At 39.1% G+C, this 19,597-nt stretch overlaps 3 protein-coding genes across 4 annotated transcripts; 1 reads left to right on the forward strand and 2 right to left on the reverse strand.

Annotated features, from left to right (window-relative positions):
- The first annotated feature begins 1,516 nt into the window (after positions 1-1,516).
- LOC117304428 lies at positions 1,517-4,991 on the forward strand. The gene is made up of 2 exons (XM_033788886.1): positions 1,517-2,323; positions 3,182-4,991. The coding sequence occupies exon 2, from the start codon at positions 3,231-3,233 to the stop codon at positions 4,761-4,763; it is 1,533 nt and encodes a 510-aa protein (XP_033644777.1). The 5' UTR covers positions 1,517-2,323; positions 3,182-3,230; the 3' UTR covers positions 4,764-4,991.
- On the reverse strand, positions 4,808-8,630 carry LOC117304429. Of its 2 annotated transcripts, XM_033788888.1 has the most exons (4): positions 8,288-8,630; positions 7,621-7,660; positions 6,393-6,553; positions 4,808-6,022 (listed from the first exon to the last, which is right to left on the reverse strand). In XM_033788888.1, coding segments are annotated over exons 1-4 (618 nt in total). In that variant the 5' UTR covers positions 8,290-8,630; the 3' UTR covers positions 4,808-5,607. The 2 variants fall into 2 exon arrangements, with proteins under 2 accessions (XP_033644779.1, XP_033644778.1); XM_033788887.1 differs by lacking the exon at positions 8,288-8,630 and having other exon boundaries at positions 7,621-7,950.
- A 2,429-nt stretch (positions 8,631-11,059) lies between these two features.
- LOC117304430 lies at positions 11,060-13,354 on the reverse strand. The gene is made up of 2 exons (XM_033788889.1): positions 12,819-13,354; positions 11,060-12,580 (listed from the first exon to the last, which is right to left on the reverse strand). The coding sequence occupies exons 1-2, from the start codon at positions 13,227-13,229 to the stop codon at positions 12,377-12,379; spliced, it is 615 nt and encodes a 204-aa protein (XP_033644780.1). The 5' UTR covers positions 13,230-13,354; the 3' UTR covers positions 11,060-12,376.
- Positions 13,355-19,597: the final 6,243 nt, after the last annotated feature.

A 19,597-nucleotide genomic window follows, 5' to 3' on the forward strand; every position in this document is an offset into this window, starting at 1 on the left:
TTAGTCTAGTGGAAGGGGGAGTGCAAATACTTTTTTTATTTACATGGTTTTGTGCATAAAACAATTTGTATTAAGTCCAAACAATTGTTCCACTTTCATATTAAAGGAACACGTTGCCTTGGATCGGTCGAGTAGGTCTTTGAAAAGCGTCTGTAACCGTTTTTTATAAAATGCATATGGGTAAAAAGATGTTGTAAAAGTAGAATACAATGATCCACACAAACATGCCTCGAAATTGCATGATTTTCCTGTTACCTAACGGTCGGCCATTTATGGGCGTCAAATTTTGGATTCTCATAAATGGCCGACCGTGTTAGTTCGCACAGTAAAATAAAAAAACACGCAATTTCGAGGCAAACTTGTGTGGATCATTGTATTCTACTTTTAAAACATCTTTTCAACCATATGCATTTTATTAAAAAATTTGTTACAAACGCTTTGTATAGACCAACTCGTCCGATCCAAGGCAACGTGTTACTTTAAGTATTTTGACACATGGAGGGAAGGAAAAGCCTTAATATCTGATAAATATTGTGTAATCACAGACAAAAACCCTTTTTATTATGACAACATTATCTTTGTATGATGTCAAACTTGTCTCACGTTGTATGTGCCATAATGACTTAGAGTTACATGTAAAAAAAAAAAAAAGGAAAATAAGATACTTTAACAACTGAAGAAAAAAAGTTGCTTCTTGGACAATAAGAAAAAAAAATTAACAAAAACTGCAATCGACAAGAGTTTTATGCCTGGGGAGTGTTTCCTAAGCTTCAAAATGATACTTGTCGACACGTACCATTCTAACGCACAGTCAACAACGAAATTGTTCTGAGACAATTTTCTCTGTTTGAACTGCAAACTTTCATATTAAACACCTGTCTGCTGTGGACGCACGGTATTCTTTACCTCATACTAAGTTCATAATAGTTCTTTGTTTTTAATCGTGTGTGTGTGTGACCTCAAATGACCTCTACCTCCGGTCGAAACCGGAAGTGCCTGGTTAATTGAAAGTGGTAGAAGGTGGAAACGTTTTTTTTTTTGTTCTTTTTTTATGTTTTCAGTTTGGTTTTTACCCGTTATTATATATATTTTTTATGATGTTGTATTCTGGCTGAAGTGTATGGTTGAATGGACCGGTGATGTTACACAATTCAAAAGTGCCCTCTAGCGGCAGGCTGAAACAAAACACACTTTTACAAGATGTCTGTGGCAAAATTTATTGGAATCTGTTCAAAAAGTGGTAAAAACATAATAACCCCTAACGCAGACGACATATTTATGGAGTTATAGTTTGATGACGTCGTCGTGTGTCACGTGGTTAAGGCCATAAAAGTGCACTTTTTGAAGCCTTGTATCTATTAAACCGATTCCAAACTGCCGATTGAGTTGAAACTTGGTGTGCTGTTAGACATTGTCAATTGTCGCCCGGTGTTCCTGTCTAGATTGGCAAGATATTGCGCCACATCACATTGTAAACCATTTCATGGTGCTCCGGATTAGGTCTCATAATTCAAACTTCGTCCCACTCACCTTGCCGTAAAAATACCTGGCGCTTTGTATCCTTTGGCAAAGGGTGCGTTATAAATACGGTTACTAAGAAAATTGCGTCTATGATCCTCCATTTAGCTCAGACTTTCCATTTTTATCCGGGTATACATTTTTATTTGACATATTCAATTTTGCAGAACAATAAAATGATACGGTCTGGAACTAACCTCGTGAAGATCTGAGTGCATACAATAATACAAATTTAATAGGTCTCATAATTTGTTTTTAATTAAAATATGCATTAAATTTACAATTTTTACGAAGTATGTGTGTCTAACATGGACCATAAAGTCTGACTACAGTTTAGGGCAGTCTGTGCGGCACCTAAAAGCCACCCGAACTTTTAGGTTCAACTTTGACGGACATTTAGGTACAGCTTGGGCTTAAGATTTTAGGTCGGAGCGACATCTGAGTACAACTTTGGGGCTCCATTTAGGTCGGGGTGAAATCTGGGTACAACTTTGGGGCTCCATTTAGGTCGGGGCGAAATCTGGGTACAACTTTGGGGCTACATTCAGGTCGGGGCGAAATCTAACAGGTACATTTCCGGGGCTACATTTAGGTCAGACGACATTGAGGTACAACTTTGGGGCTATAGAGGAATCCCGAAACGACGAGTTTAGCGTCGATCTGCGCACTTCCGGGTTTGAAAACGAGGCTCACACTTATGGTGTCTGCTCCCTCTACAGACCGAAGTACAACTTTCGTGTGAGATTACACCCAAATACAAGAACGAAATACGATTTTAGCGTGTTGAGGTAGAAGCCAAGCACAGGTAAGTTTAATGGAGGAAAAACCAGGCTGCAAATTTTTTACAATTGCAGTTTTTGAGTGAAAATATTATGCTAACGATTTATGAATGATGTAGCCGTGCTGCACACACGGCGTGCATGTTAAAACGTGGTGCTTCAACCCTGGCCCTGTCTACCCCAAGTTTTGCGGAGTCAGTTTGCCAAAAGTATTAGGGATAACTTTCCGTATGGCGCCACCACTTTTTCACAATTTTTTTACAAAAAGGGATATCTTATTGAGGTAAACTAGATACTGTTTTATTTCATATCGTATGAAAAAGTGGTGGCGCCATACGGAAACTTTTCCAGTGTTACTAGTTGAAATACTTGATTTTCATTTGTTTGAAACTGGTCTGGTACTTCTACCAAGTTAATAACCTCTGTGTGGGTTTCTTTGTGTCAGAATTTGGGCCGAAAAATAATAACATTGACTTCCGGAAAGTGGGCACAAGTTCGCAGGGTGTTTCTTACACTCGGTCTAGTACAGTGTATGTGGCACACTTGTGGTAGAATAGCCCCAAATTCCACATTCGCATTTCAGAATGTCCTTTAAGTTAATAAATTAGGATTATAACAAATCAAATTTGTATCATATCCAGCTAGAAGTTTGACAAAATAATTTCCTTAATTTTTTGAAGCATTTTTTAAAAGGTTCACTTTGCTCTTTGACGTCAAACTAGCTACATGTATTAAAAACATCTTTAAACCATGTCATGAAAAAGTGTTGTGAATCCCAAGAATATAAAACAGATTACTAATAATTATATCAGAACTGATTTGATTTAGGGATGGCTCTGTTTTATGAATAAGTTGTATAAATCAAGTATACTTTTGTTTTGCAGGTGCTTTGTTTCACCATGCCATCCAGCAGAGGAGTTGAATGTGCTGCATATGGGTGCAGCAATCGTTTTTATAACAAAGACTTGTCAAGGTCGCAGTTTCATTTTTTTCTGCTTTCCCACTGATCGCAAACTCCGAGACCGATGGTGCACAAAAATCAAAAGGGATCATGGTCGAGACGGATTCTTTGTCAGTAAGTCTACCCAGATTTGCAATGTGCACTTTAATGATACTGACATCAAGAGAACCCTCAATGGAGTATGGATACTGAAGCAAGGTGCTGAGCCAAAAGATGTACTCTCTGACAGTTGGTCACCGAAAAAACGCAGAGTTCTTCATAGATCGACCTTTGAAGGTCCCTCAACTTCATGTGGGGTAGCTGACGAACAAACAACAAATGATGATGAACCGATGAATGAGGATGAGTCATTATCTGATACAATGGAGAATGATGTTCAGGTGAATCAAATCAAGGAGAATGAACAGTCAAATGATGTGACAGAACTTAAGGAGTCAGTACAAAGACTGAAGAGGATGGTAAATTCTCTAACTGAACAGAATGAACGAAATAAGTTTGTTAGTAGTCTTGAGGGAAATGATTCCTTAACAAAACACTACACTGGATTTCCCACTTACTCTTTGGTTTTAGCCATGTTGTCTTTTTTGAACCCAGGTGAGAGTTGTGAGAATGTCATAACACATACTGCAAATAGAGAAAGTGAGCCTTCCTGTTCAGTATACCAGCCTCCATCAGCCATGGACTTGGACCACAGCTATTCAGCTTCACACAAAACTCATAATAAACCTGGGAGAACATTACAGCTGTCACCCAAGGAACAATTCATTTTGGTCCTTTGTAGACTCAGGCAGGGTTTTTCTGTAAAGCATCTGGCATACCTATTTAGCATTTCAGAGTCAAGTGTTAGCAGATACTTCATCACATGGATTAATTTCATGTACTTTAAGCTTGGCTCACTTCCTATTTGGCCAAGTAAAAGTATTATCTCCAAAACAATGCCACAAACGTTTAGAGACAAATACCCAGATACAAGGGTCATTGTTGATTGTTCTGAAATATTTGCACATATCCCAGATTCTCTGATGCTCCAAAGTATGTTTTGGTCAAACTATAAGCATCATATAACTTACAAAGGACTTCTGGGTATCGCACCTAGTGGTGCAATAACATTCATAAGTCAACTATATCCTGGATCAATGTCAGATAGAGAAATAGTTATCCGGAGTGGGTTTCTGGATCCCAAGCTGTTTCAAAAGGGTGATGTTGTGATGGCAGACCGTGGTTTCACAATTGATGATTTGCTAAAGCCAATGGGTGTCAAACTAAATATCCCTGCCTTCTTCAAAGAAAGGAAGCAGTTTGAAGAAGATGAGACCATTGAGACACAGCAAATAGCAGCAGAGAGAATCCATGTCGAAAGGGCGATAAACAAGGTCAAGAAATTTCGTATTTTTGACAGTGCGATTCCTCTGACCATGCACGGCTCCATTAATCAGATTTGGACAGTGTGCTGTCTTTTGACAAATAGTTTTAATCCAGTAATCTCAATGTCTGGTAATGTGTAAAACAAACCATTCCTTGTAAAAAGATACAGACAAACTCATTGATATTCATTTTATACATAGCACTCTCATGCCTTTTATTTAAATACTACTTAAAGGTTTGTTAAAATACTAAGTAATGGTGCTTTTATGTTACACCTATATTTCCTTTGTTAGAAAAATCATGTTGTACATTCCATTCCTGTGTACTTTTAAATGATTTACTTTTTTTTTTTTTTTTTTAATAGTCGCTAACATAATTTGGCCACTTGCTGATATAATGTATGGCTGAATTCTCAACGTGAGGTCACATGCGTTACATAATAAGTCATCCCAAGTGTTTTTTCTAATATAAAGAACAGGTATTTTTCATTGTTTTGGAAGACCCTGTCCCAGAACAATTGTTCTCTGGAATAACCTATCAATATTATTGTGTAATGATGACTTCACATTAAGAATCCAGCTACATGTATATGTCAGCACACAGCAAGACTACTTTTTTAAGAAAAATACACAGGAATGTACAAAATTATTTTTTCCAACTGAATTATATAAAGAATACAATATGCAGAATTAAAGGATCATTAATTTGTATTTCAGAAAACCTTTCAGAAAAGAATGATTTTGGAGCATTCATTCATGTAAAAGAATGTTTTGTGTGATGCTTTGTAATGCAAGGCCTGTTGAATAATATGAAGGGTTAAATAAAGACTTATAAATGGCTTGCTGAACATTATTTTCAACCGTTTTGGGTTTTTCTAAATTTCTAAATTGTTCATCTTAAATTACCTTTGCCAAACTTGCCACACAAAATGTTTACTCAATGAGGGTAAGGTAAGGATTTTGATGTACTCCTTTCCAAAAACTCTTATAATAAATTTACATTAATTATTCTTTGTAACTGTGCAAAACAACAAATAGGACCTGAGCGCGTTGAAATAGTCTCTGAATTGAGATATCTCTCAGCAAGGAGGTGTGCACCACGGATTGCAGGTTTTGACACTCGAGTCGAGTCCTTCTGTGGCCTAATTCTCATGTTCACAGTGTCTATGTGCAGATCTATTTCTCGCCGTGTAAGGTCTGGAAGGCTTTCAAGCCTCTTTCCCCAGTCAGTAGAACTGCCCCACTGGTGGTATGATCCTTTCTTGGGAATAGGGTCAGCAGAGTGTATGGTGCATATAGGCCCACTTGGTACCCTTTGTGCCTTGAGACTCTCCCAATGCTTATCTGGGGTGGGATCAATGACTGTAGAATGCTTGCCATTTGAAACAGTCTGTTGAATTCTAAAATAGCAAATGAGAAAAGATGAAAAAAACATATCAAATACAGACTTTAATTCATGTAAACAAGATTGCACTTGTCATCTGATATTTTCCCAATACTTTCTCAAAGAAATACATGCTGCTAGCTGCAAGCATATCATGGGGGGGGGGTAGCTGTAAGAGCCCTTTCCCTCAACCCCTCTTAATAACAGATTACCCCCCTCATGACAGCCCAAAGTCTTTCTCCCTTGTATCCCATCTAGGCAGTTGCTCTAACCTTGGCCAGTGACTAATATTACATGTATACCCCAAACCTCATTTTCCCACAAACACATGGCATTCACTAGTTTTAATCAGCATCAAATGTGGTGTATTTTTTCTGCATACATACCTCTGTATCAGCTGTGCCTTGGTTTTCACGCCTTTGCAGGAATCTCCACGGCGTTGAAGCCAAAACTTCAACTCATGACATTTAAGTTTTTGCAGGGCAGGTACAGATACATCCTGTTTTGCTCCTGGGATGTCCTCTTCTGTGAGACCAGTGGACACTGCCTGATGAAGGATAAAATAAATATGTCTACAATTTTCAAAATTTGTTCTATAATTTATACAATAATGCCAAGGTATGTTCTGATATAAACTTTCTAAAACAACAAACAAACTCAACAACTGTCAAAAATATGTCGGTCACGTTTGTAACCAACCGGAAATATAATGAAAACCTGGATATAAAATGACCTACTTTGATATTTTGAAGTAGCTAGTCTATCAACAACATTGTTTACACTTAAACACACAACAAAAGTGTGAAACTTGTCAGTCTAACCAAAAACAAAACAAAAAAGGGAATGTTTGAAGTGTTCCCTAATAATGACACTTGAATAGAGCATTAAAAATTCCAACATAGTCCAAGTGAACATTTTATAATTGATTTATGATAAACCCTTATTATCCATATTTACAATCACAAAAGGTATGTCATATTTGTGGAAGAACAATCTCAATGGATCAAATTCACTTTGAAATAAAATTTACAAATCATGCCAACTTAAGTCAGACCTAGCTATTTCTCTTTGGACTTTGTCATTAATTCAATGTTGAAATCATTGATTGTATGAGAATTTTATTTTTACTGTGAAATTGTGGTTAATACAAAGAGAAATAAAATAACTTTATTTCATTCCTCCATTCATCCATGGTTAATACTTATGCTCTTCCTCTTGGGCTTCATTGGGGTAGGGGCTCTTTAGTCTTAGAGCAAGGCTACCCGACATGCCCAAGTTTTCGGTACTCCCATTTTGTGCTCAATTTCCGGACATCATTGTTTTTAATTTCGGGGAATGTTTCATGGCACGGAAATCGTTAGCATAGATAAAAGGTTTCTGAACTTCAACAAGCAGTAACTCTACGTATTCGTCAGGTTCCACGTCGCGTCAAGGATCAGAAACACAAACACAAACGGTGCGTAAAAACCACGACAGAAAATGGTCAAATTATCCTTTCATTATAAGTGCCACGATAACGAATTCCTAACAATTCAACATCTGATTTATTCCATGCAACTTCAGCCACAAAAATAAGGTATGAAACGTACATCTTCCATGCAGGGACCGACTTACCTCCGTTGTTGTTGACATACGACGAGTAGTTTGTGCAGCCCTGTTGAGAATGTAGCACAGTGAGCCTCGGTTTCGACGCGGATGTGCGCAGAAGGCACTAATTCGAAATACGTCTATATTTAGGTCGGGGCGACATCTCGGTACAACTTCGGGGCGACATTTAGGTCGGGGCAACATTTAGGTACAACTTCGGGGCGACATTCAGGTCTTGGCGACACTAAGGTACAACTTCGGGGCTACATTTTGGGCGGGCGACATTTAGGTTCAGCTTTGGTGATACATTTTATTTTGGGTGACATTTAGAGCTCGGGCTACATATAGGTGCCGCACATGTTGTCCCTATGGAACCATCGGAAGGTCCTTGATATTTTGTGCACAAAGTCTATGGAAGGTTCTTAACTACAAGGATAGCCTTGCTAAAGGCAGTCGTATTATTCACTCCGAAAAAAAAGACCGCTGCTGTATTAAAAAAAACACCCGTATTCACTCCGCATGCGGTTAGTGGTCTGTTTTGGCTATATGCATTAATCCACGGTTTGGGACTGAGTGCGCGTTTCTGTTTAATTCAACTCAATATTTTCCATATTGCAAGTATGAAGAAACGTACATAATAGAGAAGTTCAATTGAGCACAAAATTATGTAAAGAACTACAAGACAAATACTTACATAAAACGCAATGAGACTGAGGCAATTATGGAAGCATAATCGACGGATGCAGAAGGTTTACCTTTTATACGTCGTGAAAAACCACAAAATGGCCAACCAGTAGCAGAGTGAAATGAATACCGCGCAATTATGAAGCATATGTGTTGATCATTTAATTATACTTTTAACCATTACGCATTTCATAACAAACGGTTTCAAACGCTTTTATAAACCAACTCGCCCGATCCAAAGCAACGTGTCCCTTGAAGCACGGCACATAGGGCCCGTTGCGCCGCGTTGTGTGGTTCCTGCTATTAACTAGTATACACATATTGACTGGCAACGAGGTAACTAGTATACGTCTATTCCCACGAGGGACTTTGAGTGACCAGAAGAGCGACCTATTTCCCGGGGCCGAAGGCCACGGGAAAGAGGCCCCTCTTCTGGTCACTCACAGGCCCGAGGGGGAATAGACGTACACTAGTTACCTAATTATGCCAATCAATATGTGTTTTATAACACAGCTCGCTCTTAAAATGTCAAATAAGAACGGAAAAAGGAATTTTGTAGTTTGTTCACGGTTCAAGTCAAGAGAGGGCGCTGTTACCGCGGGCACTATTTGCAAAGACTAGTGCCCGCTCTGGTACTATTCCCGCAAAACACGCGCGCGCGATCACTAGCCTATACTAGTTCATCCCACGTGACCGTGTTTCAGCCAAACAGAATACAGGAAAAGCAAGAGGTGTGTTATAAAACTGATTACCATACAGAACTGAAATAAAACACCGTGTCATGCGAGCAGTTGAAGTAACACGTTGCCTTGGATCGGACGAGTTGGTCTATAAAAAGCGTTTATAACCGTTTGTTATAAAGTGCTTATGGTTGGAAAAATGTTTTAAAAGTAGAATACAATGATCCCCACAAATTTGCCTCAAAATTGCGTGGTTTTCCTTTGCGAACTAACACGGTCGGCCATTTATGGGAGTTAAAAGTTTGACTCCCATAAATGGCCGGCCGTGGTAGTCGACGAGGTAAAAAGGAAAACAGTGCAATTTCGAGGCGTTTTTGTGTGGATCATTGTATTCTACTTTTAGACCATCTTTCTACCGATATGCATTATATTAAAAACGGTTACAAAGTAACGCTTTTCAAAGACCAACTCGACCAATCAAAGGCAACTTGTTCCTTTAAGTTTACCACGTGCAATCAAGAATGAAATAAAACACTGTAATTTATTACGTTCTGTGCAGAGTTGTTTAAATAACATATACATGGTGTTCGGGTGGATAGAAAGTAAAAATTTAAATAAAGGCAACAAACGTATGAACGTATTAAAATACCATTAAATACGGGTGTTTACAATGAACGAAATAGTCACAGAGATTTTCTACAGCTGTATATAGACTAAAATCCTGAACACCATTATGAAGTAAACATTTTAAATTATTTATAACTAAGCCGACATAATGTAAACGGCTGTGACATTGTCAGTAGAAGACTAATGTAAGACTCAAAAATTGCCAGATCCACTTCTGGACCATTTTTCGCTGGCTCAGCTAAACCAGGTAATTGATCAGCTAATAGTTACTATTAAAACATAAAGTAGTAGCAACTTCGTAACACACCAAAACTCATTCTACATTAGGGAACTACCGGAAAAACATCCTTGAACTCTTTAAAATATTATTAAAGTGACACGTTGTCTTCGATCGGAAGGGTTGGTCTATGAAAATCCTTTGAAACCGTTCATTATGAAATGCATTATGGTATTGGAAGGTGTTTTATAGTATCATACAATGATCCACACAGACATGACTAGATTGCATATGACTAGATTGCATAGTTTTCCTTTTACTTTGCAAACTAACACGGTCGGCCATTTTCTTGAGTCAAAACTTTGACTAAAAAAGAAAGCATACATTATTAGTTCACGACGTACAAGGAAAACCGTTGCAGTGTGTTGATAATTGCACTCTACTGTTAAAACATCTTTCTAACCGTTGCTTTTTAAAACAAACGGTTTCAAACGCTTTTCAAAGACCAACTCGACCGATCCAAGGTAAAATACCTTTTAAAATTGGAAAGCATTTTGTGCAATATTGAGGTTTAGCTGCACGTTCCGCGTGAACGTGAACGTCGTAAAAGTGTGTCGTTAAAATCTCACGTTTTAAGCATACGTGAAGTTACCATTTTTCACGTCAGGTACATACGTGCGCGCAGACGTCGTACGTGAGCATGCAATAAGCTAAACGTGTCGACGTCGCTCAGAAACAACTGAATTTTGACGATCACGTTCACGTATTTTGCTCGCTCAACGTGCGGCTCCTGCTTCGGACGGACATATCTGAGTCATCGTTTCACGTGGTTAAGGCCATAAAAGTGCACTTTTTGAAGCCTTGTATCTATTAAACCAATTCCAAACTGCCGATTGAGTTGAAACTTGGTGTGCTGTATAGACATTGTCAATTGTCGCCCGGTGTTCCTGTCTAGATTGGCAGCATATTGCGCCACATCACATTGTAAACCATTTCATGGTGCTCCGGATTAGGTCTCATAATTCAAACTTCGTCCCACTCACCTTGCCGTAAAAATACCTGGCGCTTTGTATCCTTTGGCAAAGGGTGCGTTATAAATACGGTTACTAAGAAAATTGCGTCTATGATCCTCCATTTAGCTCAGACTTTCCATTTTTATCCGGGTATACATTTTTATTTGACATATTCAATTTTGCAGAACAATAAAATGATACGGTCTGGAACTAACCTCGTGAAGATCTGAGTGCATACAATAATACAAATTTAATAGGTCTCATAATTTGTTTTTAATCAAAATATGCATTAAATTTACCATTTTTACGAAGTTTGTGTGTCTAACATGGACCATAAAGTCTGACTACAGTTTAGGGCAGTCTGTGCGGCACCTAAAAGCCACCCAAACTTTTAGGTTCAACTTTGACGGACATTTAGGTACAGCTTGGGCTTAAGATTTTAGGTCGGGGCGACATCTGAGTACAACTTTGGGGCTCCATTTAGGTCGGGGTGAAATCTGGGTACAACTTTGGGGCTCCATTTAGGTCGGGGCGAAATCTGGGTACAACTTTGGGGCTACATTTAGGTCGGGGTGAAATCTAACGGGTACATTTTCGGGGCTACATTTAGGTCAGACGACATTGAGGTACAACTTTGGGGCTACATTTAGGTCGGGGTGACATCTCGGTACAACTTCGGGGCGACATTTAGGTCGGGGCAACATTTAGGTACAACTTCGGGGCGACATTCAGGTCTTGGCGACACTAAGGTACAACTTCGGGGCTACATTTTGGGCGGGCGACATTTAGGTTCAGCTTTGGTGATACATTTTATTTTGGGTGACATTTAGAGCTCGGGCTACATATAGGTGCCGCACATGTTGTCCCTATTTTACAAGACAGGTGGAAACACCTGCAAATTATGGGACGTATAAATAAATAAATAATTTGCTCCGACTTTCCATTTATCCGGGTATACTTTTTTATTTTAACAAACTCAATTTTGCAGAACAATAAAATGGTACGGTCTAGAACTAATCCTCGTGAAGATCTGAGTGCATACAATAATAAAAATTCAATAGGTCTCATAAATTGTTCTTAATCAAAATATGCATTAAATTTACCATTTTTGGACTCATATCGGATATGCGTTTTATTAAAAACGGTTACAAAGTAACGCTTTTCAAAGACCAACTCGACCAATCAAAGGCAACGTTTTCCTTTAAGTTTACCATGTGAATCAAAAATGAATTAAGCAAATTTTTCTGCTATAGTAAGCAAAAAAATGTACTTAAGCAAAGCTATGAAATTGGGCCCCGAAGTTACCATTTTTCACGTCAGGTACGTACGTGCGCGCAGACGTCATACATGAACATGCAATAAGCCAAACGTGTCGACGTCACACAGAAACAACTGAATTTTTGACGTTCACGTTCACGTATTTTGCTCGCGTTACGTGCAGCTACCTCTCTATTATGTTTAATATCGTGTATAGAATGTAAAGTACTCTATGTAGGCTCAGCTAAACCCGGTGGTGGACCAGCTGGGACCTACTCGAGCTCCAGGAGTCAGACCAACGACCTTTAGGGCTCAAATGCTGCACAGTACCGTACGATGATATAGGAGTAGACGACGTTCTCGCTATACCTACCATTCTCCTTTACGCCGCTTACATTAATGAAGAGTCCGAGCACAGTGCGATCAACTACACGGCATATCTTGCCCCACGAAGTCTCGTCCTTGCAGGTTTCATCAAAAATCAACTGGTTATCATTTTGTCCAGGCATCTATAAAAACAATAGTAAATTGTGGCCCATAAGGGTAGTTTATGATCTAGCCTACATTGATGGGGATGGAACGGTGTTAAACAATGTTTTTTTTTTTACTTCTGGAAGCTTAAATAGATTTTCCGAAGATAATGTTCACTGAATGGGACCAGTTTCCTGCTTAGCAAGTTAATGACTCCACAACCCAGCAGAACAATCCCAACACCCATTCCACAATAGAAGGAAACCCGTTACTTACCTGCACGACTTGAACCAATTGTCCTTCCGTATATAACATGACAAGACGTTCATGTACTAATATTGGCGGGCATATCCGTTTCAAGTTTAAGTTTGTTTCAGTCCCAACTGCCGATGAAGAGGTAAGGACTGACTCCTTTTCCCTGAATATCTTAGGGTACCTTCTCAGAATCTGCTGGTTCTGCCGCGGAGTGAGTGTCACAAATGATCTCTGGTATGTGGCATTGGACAGGAGTTGCGGATTTTGTTCAATTTCTTCAATAACAGATCTCTGGGACACGATCTGTTGTATTTGAAGGTCATTCAATTTGTCAATTGGTTCGGTTAGACAATGAGAACAACCTGAGTAGACGCAATACGACGACGGCACAGTGTTAACAAAGATGGTCACAATTATCAGTGCGGTGAACATGGTTGTATTTTGTAGGTGTCACACTTCTGATAATAATGGTAAAACTCGAACAAAGTTTTTACAAGTGGTCTGATCCGAGATAGTTGTTGTGTCTTTATACCAACCACCACTGCGTTAACAGCAAAGGACTATACACCAACGCCCTGCCCCTTTAACCATTGGCCAATGGTAACAATCTCTCTTTGGCAAATCCACTTGGCCGTGACTCTAATTTTCAACAGTAACGTTCCACGCTGTACACAGCTTCATGGAAGAAAATTTGCTTTTAAAATCCTATATTTAGCTCTGACTTTCCATTTATCCGGGTATATTTTTTTTGACAAATTCAATTTTGCAGAACATAAAAATGATACGGTCTGGAACTAATCCCCGTGAATATCTGAATGCATATAATTATCAAAATTAATTAACTCTCATAATTTGTTTTTAATCAAAATATGCATTAAATTTCCCACTAACACGAAGTAGGTGTGTCTGACATGGACAATTAAGTCTGACTAGAGTTTGGAACCATCGGAAGGTCCTTGATATTTTGTGCACAAAGTCTATGGAAGGTTCTTAACTACAAGGATAGCCTTGCTAAAGGCAGTCGTATTATTCACTCCGAAAAAAAGACCGCTGCTGTATTAAAAAGAACACTCGTATTCACTCCGCATGCGGTTAGTGGTACGAGTGGGATGACTTGTGTGCACAGTAGTCGTACGATTTGACAGTGTGAATACGGGTGGGTCTCGCGGTGTGATTGCACGCATCGCGCGCACAGTGTATACGGATATACGGAAATATTCGACTTCCGAAACAGTTAGGAGCGACTGGATGCGTGAAGAAGTCGAAAGGTCGACTGTTGCAGTTGAACGACTTGAGTCGCTCCTTATCTATTTTGGTCGGCGCGACTATGGCGCGCCTGTCTGAAACGGTGGCAGTTTGTAACTTGCACTTTTGATAGTCTGCATGCAGCGTGTTCATAATTGTTGTACATCTTGTGATATTGTTTTATTCACTAAGTACTTGTACGTATCGATGTGTCGTTGTGTCGTTGTGTCGTTGTGATTGTTGAACCGAGTATTTAATCGGCGTGTTCTCTTCTTTTCAACCGTTTATACAAAACCTTATGAAAACAATAGCCAAAAAAGACAAAGTGTGCAAATCCACGGTTTGGGACTGAGTGCGCGTTTCTGTTTAATTCAACTCAATATTTTCCATATTGCAAGTATGAAGAAACGTACATAATAGAGAAGTTCAATTGAGCACAAAATTATGTAAAGAACTACAAGACAAATACTTACATAAAACGCAATGAGACTGAGGCAATTATGGAAGCATAATCGACGGATGCAGAAGGTTTACCTTTTATACGTCGTGAAAAACCACAAAATGGCCAACCAGTAGCAGAGTGAAATGAATACCGCGAAATTATGAAGCATATGTGTTGATCATTTAATTATACTTTTAACCATTACGCATTTCATAACAAACGGTTTCAAACGCTTTTATAAACCAACTCGCCCGATCCAAAGCAACGTGTCCCTTGAAGCACGGCAAATAGAGCCCGTTGCGCCGCGTTGTGTGGTTCCTGCTATTAACTAGTATACACATATTGACTGGCAACGAGGTAACTAGTATACGTCTATTCCCACGAGGGACTTTGAGTGACCAGAAGAGCGACCTATTTCCCGAGGCCGAAGGTCTCTTCTCGTCACTCACAGGCCCGAGGGGGAATAGACCGAATTATGCCAATCAATATGTGTTTTATAACACAGCTCGGTATTAAAATGTCAAATAAGAACAGAAAAAGGAATTTTGTAGTTTGTTCACGGTTCAAGTCAAGAGAGGGCGCTGTTACCGCGGGCACTATTTGCAAAGACTAGTGCCCGCTCTGGTACTATTCCCGCAAAACACGCGCGCGCGATCACTAGCCTATATTAGTTCATCCCACGTGACCGTGTTTCAGCCAACCAGAATACAGGAAAAGCAAGAGGTGTGTTATAAAACTGATTACCATACAGAACTGAAATAAAACACCGTGTCATGCGAGCAGTTAAAGGAACACATTGCCTTGGATCGGACGAGTTGGTCTATAAAAAGCGTTTATAACCGTTTGTTATAAAGTGCTTATGGTTGGAAAAATGTTTTAAAAGTAGAATACAATGATCCCCACAAATTTGCCTCAAAATTGCGTGGTTTTCCTTTGCGAACTAACACGGTCGGCCATTTATGGGAGTTAAAAGTTTGACTCCCATAAATGGCCGGCCGTGGTAGTCGACGAGGTAAAAAGGAAAACCGTGCAATTTCGAGGCGTTTTTGTGTGGATCATTGTATTCTACTTTTAGACCATCTTTCTACCGATATGCATTGTACTAAAAACGGTTACAAAGTAACGCTTTTCAAAGACCAACTCGACCAATCAAAGGCAACTTGTTCCTTTAAGTTTACCGCGTGCAATCAAGAATGAAATAAAACACTGTAATTTATTACGTTCTGTGCAGAGTTGTTTTAATAACATATACATGGTGTTCGGGTGGATAGAAAGTAAACATTTAAATAAAGGCAACAAACGTATGAACGTAAATACCATTAAATACGGGTGTTTACAATGAACGAAATAGTCACAGAGATTTTCTACAGCTGTATATAGACTAAAAACCAGAACACCATTATGAAGTAAACATTTTAAATGATTTATAACTAAGCCGACATAATGTAAACGGCTGTGACATTGTCAGTAGAAGACTAATGTAAGACTCAAAAATTGCCAGATCCACTTCTGGACCATTTTTCGCTGGCTCAGCTAAACCAGGTAATTGATCAGCTAATAGTTACTATTAAAACATAAAGTAGTAGCAACTTCGTAACACACCAAAACTCATTCTACATTAGGGAACTACCGGAAAAACATGCTTGAACCCTTTAAAATATTATTAAAGTGACACGTTGTCTTCGATCGGAAGGGTTGGTCTATGAAAATCCTTTGAAATCGTTCATTATGAAATGCATTATGGTATTGGAAGATGTTTTATAGTATCATACAATGATCCACACAGACATGACTAGATTGCATATGACTAGATTGCATAGTTTTCCTTTTACTTTGCAAGCTAACACGGTCGGCCATTTTCTTGAGTCAAAACTTTGACTAAAAAAGAAAGCATACATTATTAGTTCACGACGTACAAGGAAAACCGTTGCAGTGTGTTGATAATTGCACTCTACTGTTAAAACATCTTTCTAACCGTTGCTTTTTAAAACAAACGGTTTCAAACGCTTTTCAAAGACCAACTCGACCGATCCAAGGTAAAATACCTTTTAAAATTGGAAAGCATTTTGTGCAATATTGAGGTTTAGCTGCACGTTCCGCGTGAACGTGAACGTCGTAAAAGTGTGTCGTTAAAATCTCACGTTTTAAGCATACGTGAAGTTACCATTTTTCACGTCAGGTACGTACGTGCGCGCAGCCGTCGTACGTGAGCATGCAATAAGCCAAACGTGTCGACGTCACTCAGAAACAACTGAATTTTTGACGATCACGTTCACGTATTTTGCTCGCTCAACGTGCAGCTCCTGCTTCGGACGAACATATCTGAGTCATCGTTTCAGTCTCAACTACGGATGAAGAGGTTATGACTGACTTCTTGTCCCTGAACATCTTAGGATACTCTCTCAGAATCTGTTGGTTCTGCCGCGGAGTGAGCGTCACAAATGATTTATGGTATGTGGCATTGGACAAGAGTTGCGGATTTTGTTCAATTTCTTCAATACCAGATCTCTGGGACATGATCTGTTGTATTTGATGGTCATCAATGTTGTCAATTGATTGATTCGGTTGAACAACCTGAGTAGACGCAATACGACGACGGAACAGTATTGACCAAGATGGTCACAATCAACAGTGCGGTCAACATGCTTGTCATATTTAGATGTTCTTCTTCTGATGATGATGTTAATACTTGAACAAAGTTTGTGCAGGTGATTTGCTACGAGCTGTGCCTTTATATCAAACGCCACTGCCTTATTACAGCAAATACCTATAAACGTACATTGAAACGTGAATTTTATGAGTCGTGAATTTTATGAATTTTCCATAAAAAATGCTGGTTTTTATGGAAGGTCATTAAAAAACTTTCTGCATGGCACTAAAAAAAAGTCAATGAAAACAACATCAGACCCGGTAATGTAATTTTGACTAAAGGATATGCCATTGCAATTAAGTTTAATAAGGGAATCAATGTGTGGTGAAGAGGTTTTCAACTAGTGGTTTAAACCCAACGAGGCCTGGTTCTTGATTATTTTACCGAGGCGAAGTCGAGGTAAATACCACTAGTTGAAAACCGATTCAACACACTTTGATTCCCATTCATAAATACCTTTTCGGTCAAAAAACATCAACACGCCGCCCTCGGGTAAACAACTCATTGTAAGGGAATGTTGTGCGCGTCGCGCGTATCGCGTGATGTGGCCCAACTGTTTCAGCCGTTGCCGTCGACCAATAGGAATGAAGAAACTGTCTTATAAGCACAGGTGCAAGCTCGCGTGTCACGCCCATGTTTTAACACTTTTTACTGGTTAAAAACAAAGGTTTATACACACCCACGCGACGCGCTCTCAACCAATAGGAATAGCGAAACTGTCTGGGGTATTTATGAATAAAGGATATGCCATTGCAATTAAGTTTAATAATCTTTTTGCTAATATCGCCAGGAATTTAACTGATACCCTGATTCAGCAGAGTTCAGTTGACTTCGTCAGCTTATGTACCCTGGGGTTTATTTCACAAAGATGGTCCTAACTTACGACTAGTCCTATTAAAAACTTAAGGCTTGTCCTAAGTTAGGACGAGTAACTCGTTCTACCTCGACATAAGACTAGTCTATTTAAATTCTTTGTGAAATCCACTGCAGGACACAGAGCCAGTGGATGAGCTGTTCCATTTTGTGGGTGTGGTGCCGTGTGAGGTAATCCTTTTGCTGCGTGGTCTTGACCACCAAGGCTGGACGTGATGGTTTTGGCCCCAGGCTGTTGAAGGTGGTTAGCCTTGATCAAGGCGCTCCAGCCAGCCGCGACCAGCATAAATCCGAGTCCCCACTGAAATTCTGCCAGCGCACATGCCCCCACACGTAACACAAAGCATGCATACAATACGTGTATAGCGCATGTACAACTACCTACATGTCCATGCGTACTCTGTACGATACACGTACTGTGAATGAGTACTTTCTACCCACTCGTACGAGGTTGAAAGTAGAAAGACGCGACTGTGCGACCAAACTCACGACTTCGCTATACTGTTGGTAACGAGTAATGGGGAGAGGTTGATATTATAAAACATTGAGAGAAACGGCTTCCTCTGAAGTGACGTAGTTTTCGAGAGAGAGAAGTAATTTTCAGATTTAGAATTCGAGGTCTCGGAATCAAGCATAATTATTATGAAAGCACACAACTTCGTGTGAAAAGGGTGTTTTTTTCTTTCATTATTATCTCGCAACTTCGACGACCGATTGAGCTCAAATTTTAACAGGTTTGTTGTTTTATGTATATGTTGAGATAAGCCAAGTGAGGAGACTGTTCTTTGACAATTACCAATACTGTCCACTGTCTTTAATCATTTCTCAAAAACCAAGCACCTCAGCAATATAAGGAGAAGCTTTCTACCATCATTATCTTCAAACCGTAGTTAAATGTAAATCTATGTTTTGTTTCGTACATTAAAGCCCTTTAAAACCAACAGCAAGAGGCTGTTGGTCACCCATTCAATTTCATCAAATATTGTAAATCGATCGTAGAAATTCAATTATTATAAAAGAATGGTGAAAATGTAGTCTTGGGTTTTGTTGAACGAAACAGAATGACTGAAACAAACCCTGACAAAAGAGCTTAAAGACATTGGACACTATTGGTCATATTGTCAAAGACTAGTCTTCTCACTTGGTGTATCTCAACACATGCGTAAAATTACAGGCCTGTGAACATTTGAACTCAAGTGGTCGTCGAAGTTGCGAGAGAATAATGAAAGAAAAAACACCCTTGTCACACAAGTTGTGAGCTTTCAGATGCCTTGAATTCAGGACTTCAGCTGAGGTCTCAATTCAATTCAGATATTTTAGTGAGAAACGACTTCTTCTCAAAAACTACGTTACTTCAGAGGGAGGCGTTTCTCACAATGTTTTATACTATTTAACAGCTCTCCATTGCTTGTTACTAAGTAAGTTTTTATGCTTACAATTATTTTGCATACATCAATTACCAATAGTGTCCAGTGCCTTTAACCATGTGTTCAAGTAATGCAAAAAATTCAAATGAAACAATAATTTGATCGATTTAGAGAAAATGCATGAACATGTTGAATGTCTTTTAATAAAAAAAATAGTTTTAAT

Source organism: Asterias rubens, chromosome 21, assembly GCF_902459465.1.
Source record: "Asterias rubens chromosome 21, eAstRub1.3, whole genome shotgun sequence".
NCBI classification, from domain to species: Eukaryota; Metazoa; Echinodermata; class Asteroidea; order Forcipulatida; family Asteriidae; genus Asterias; species Asterias rubens.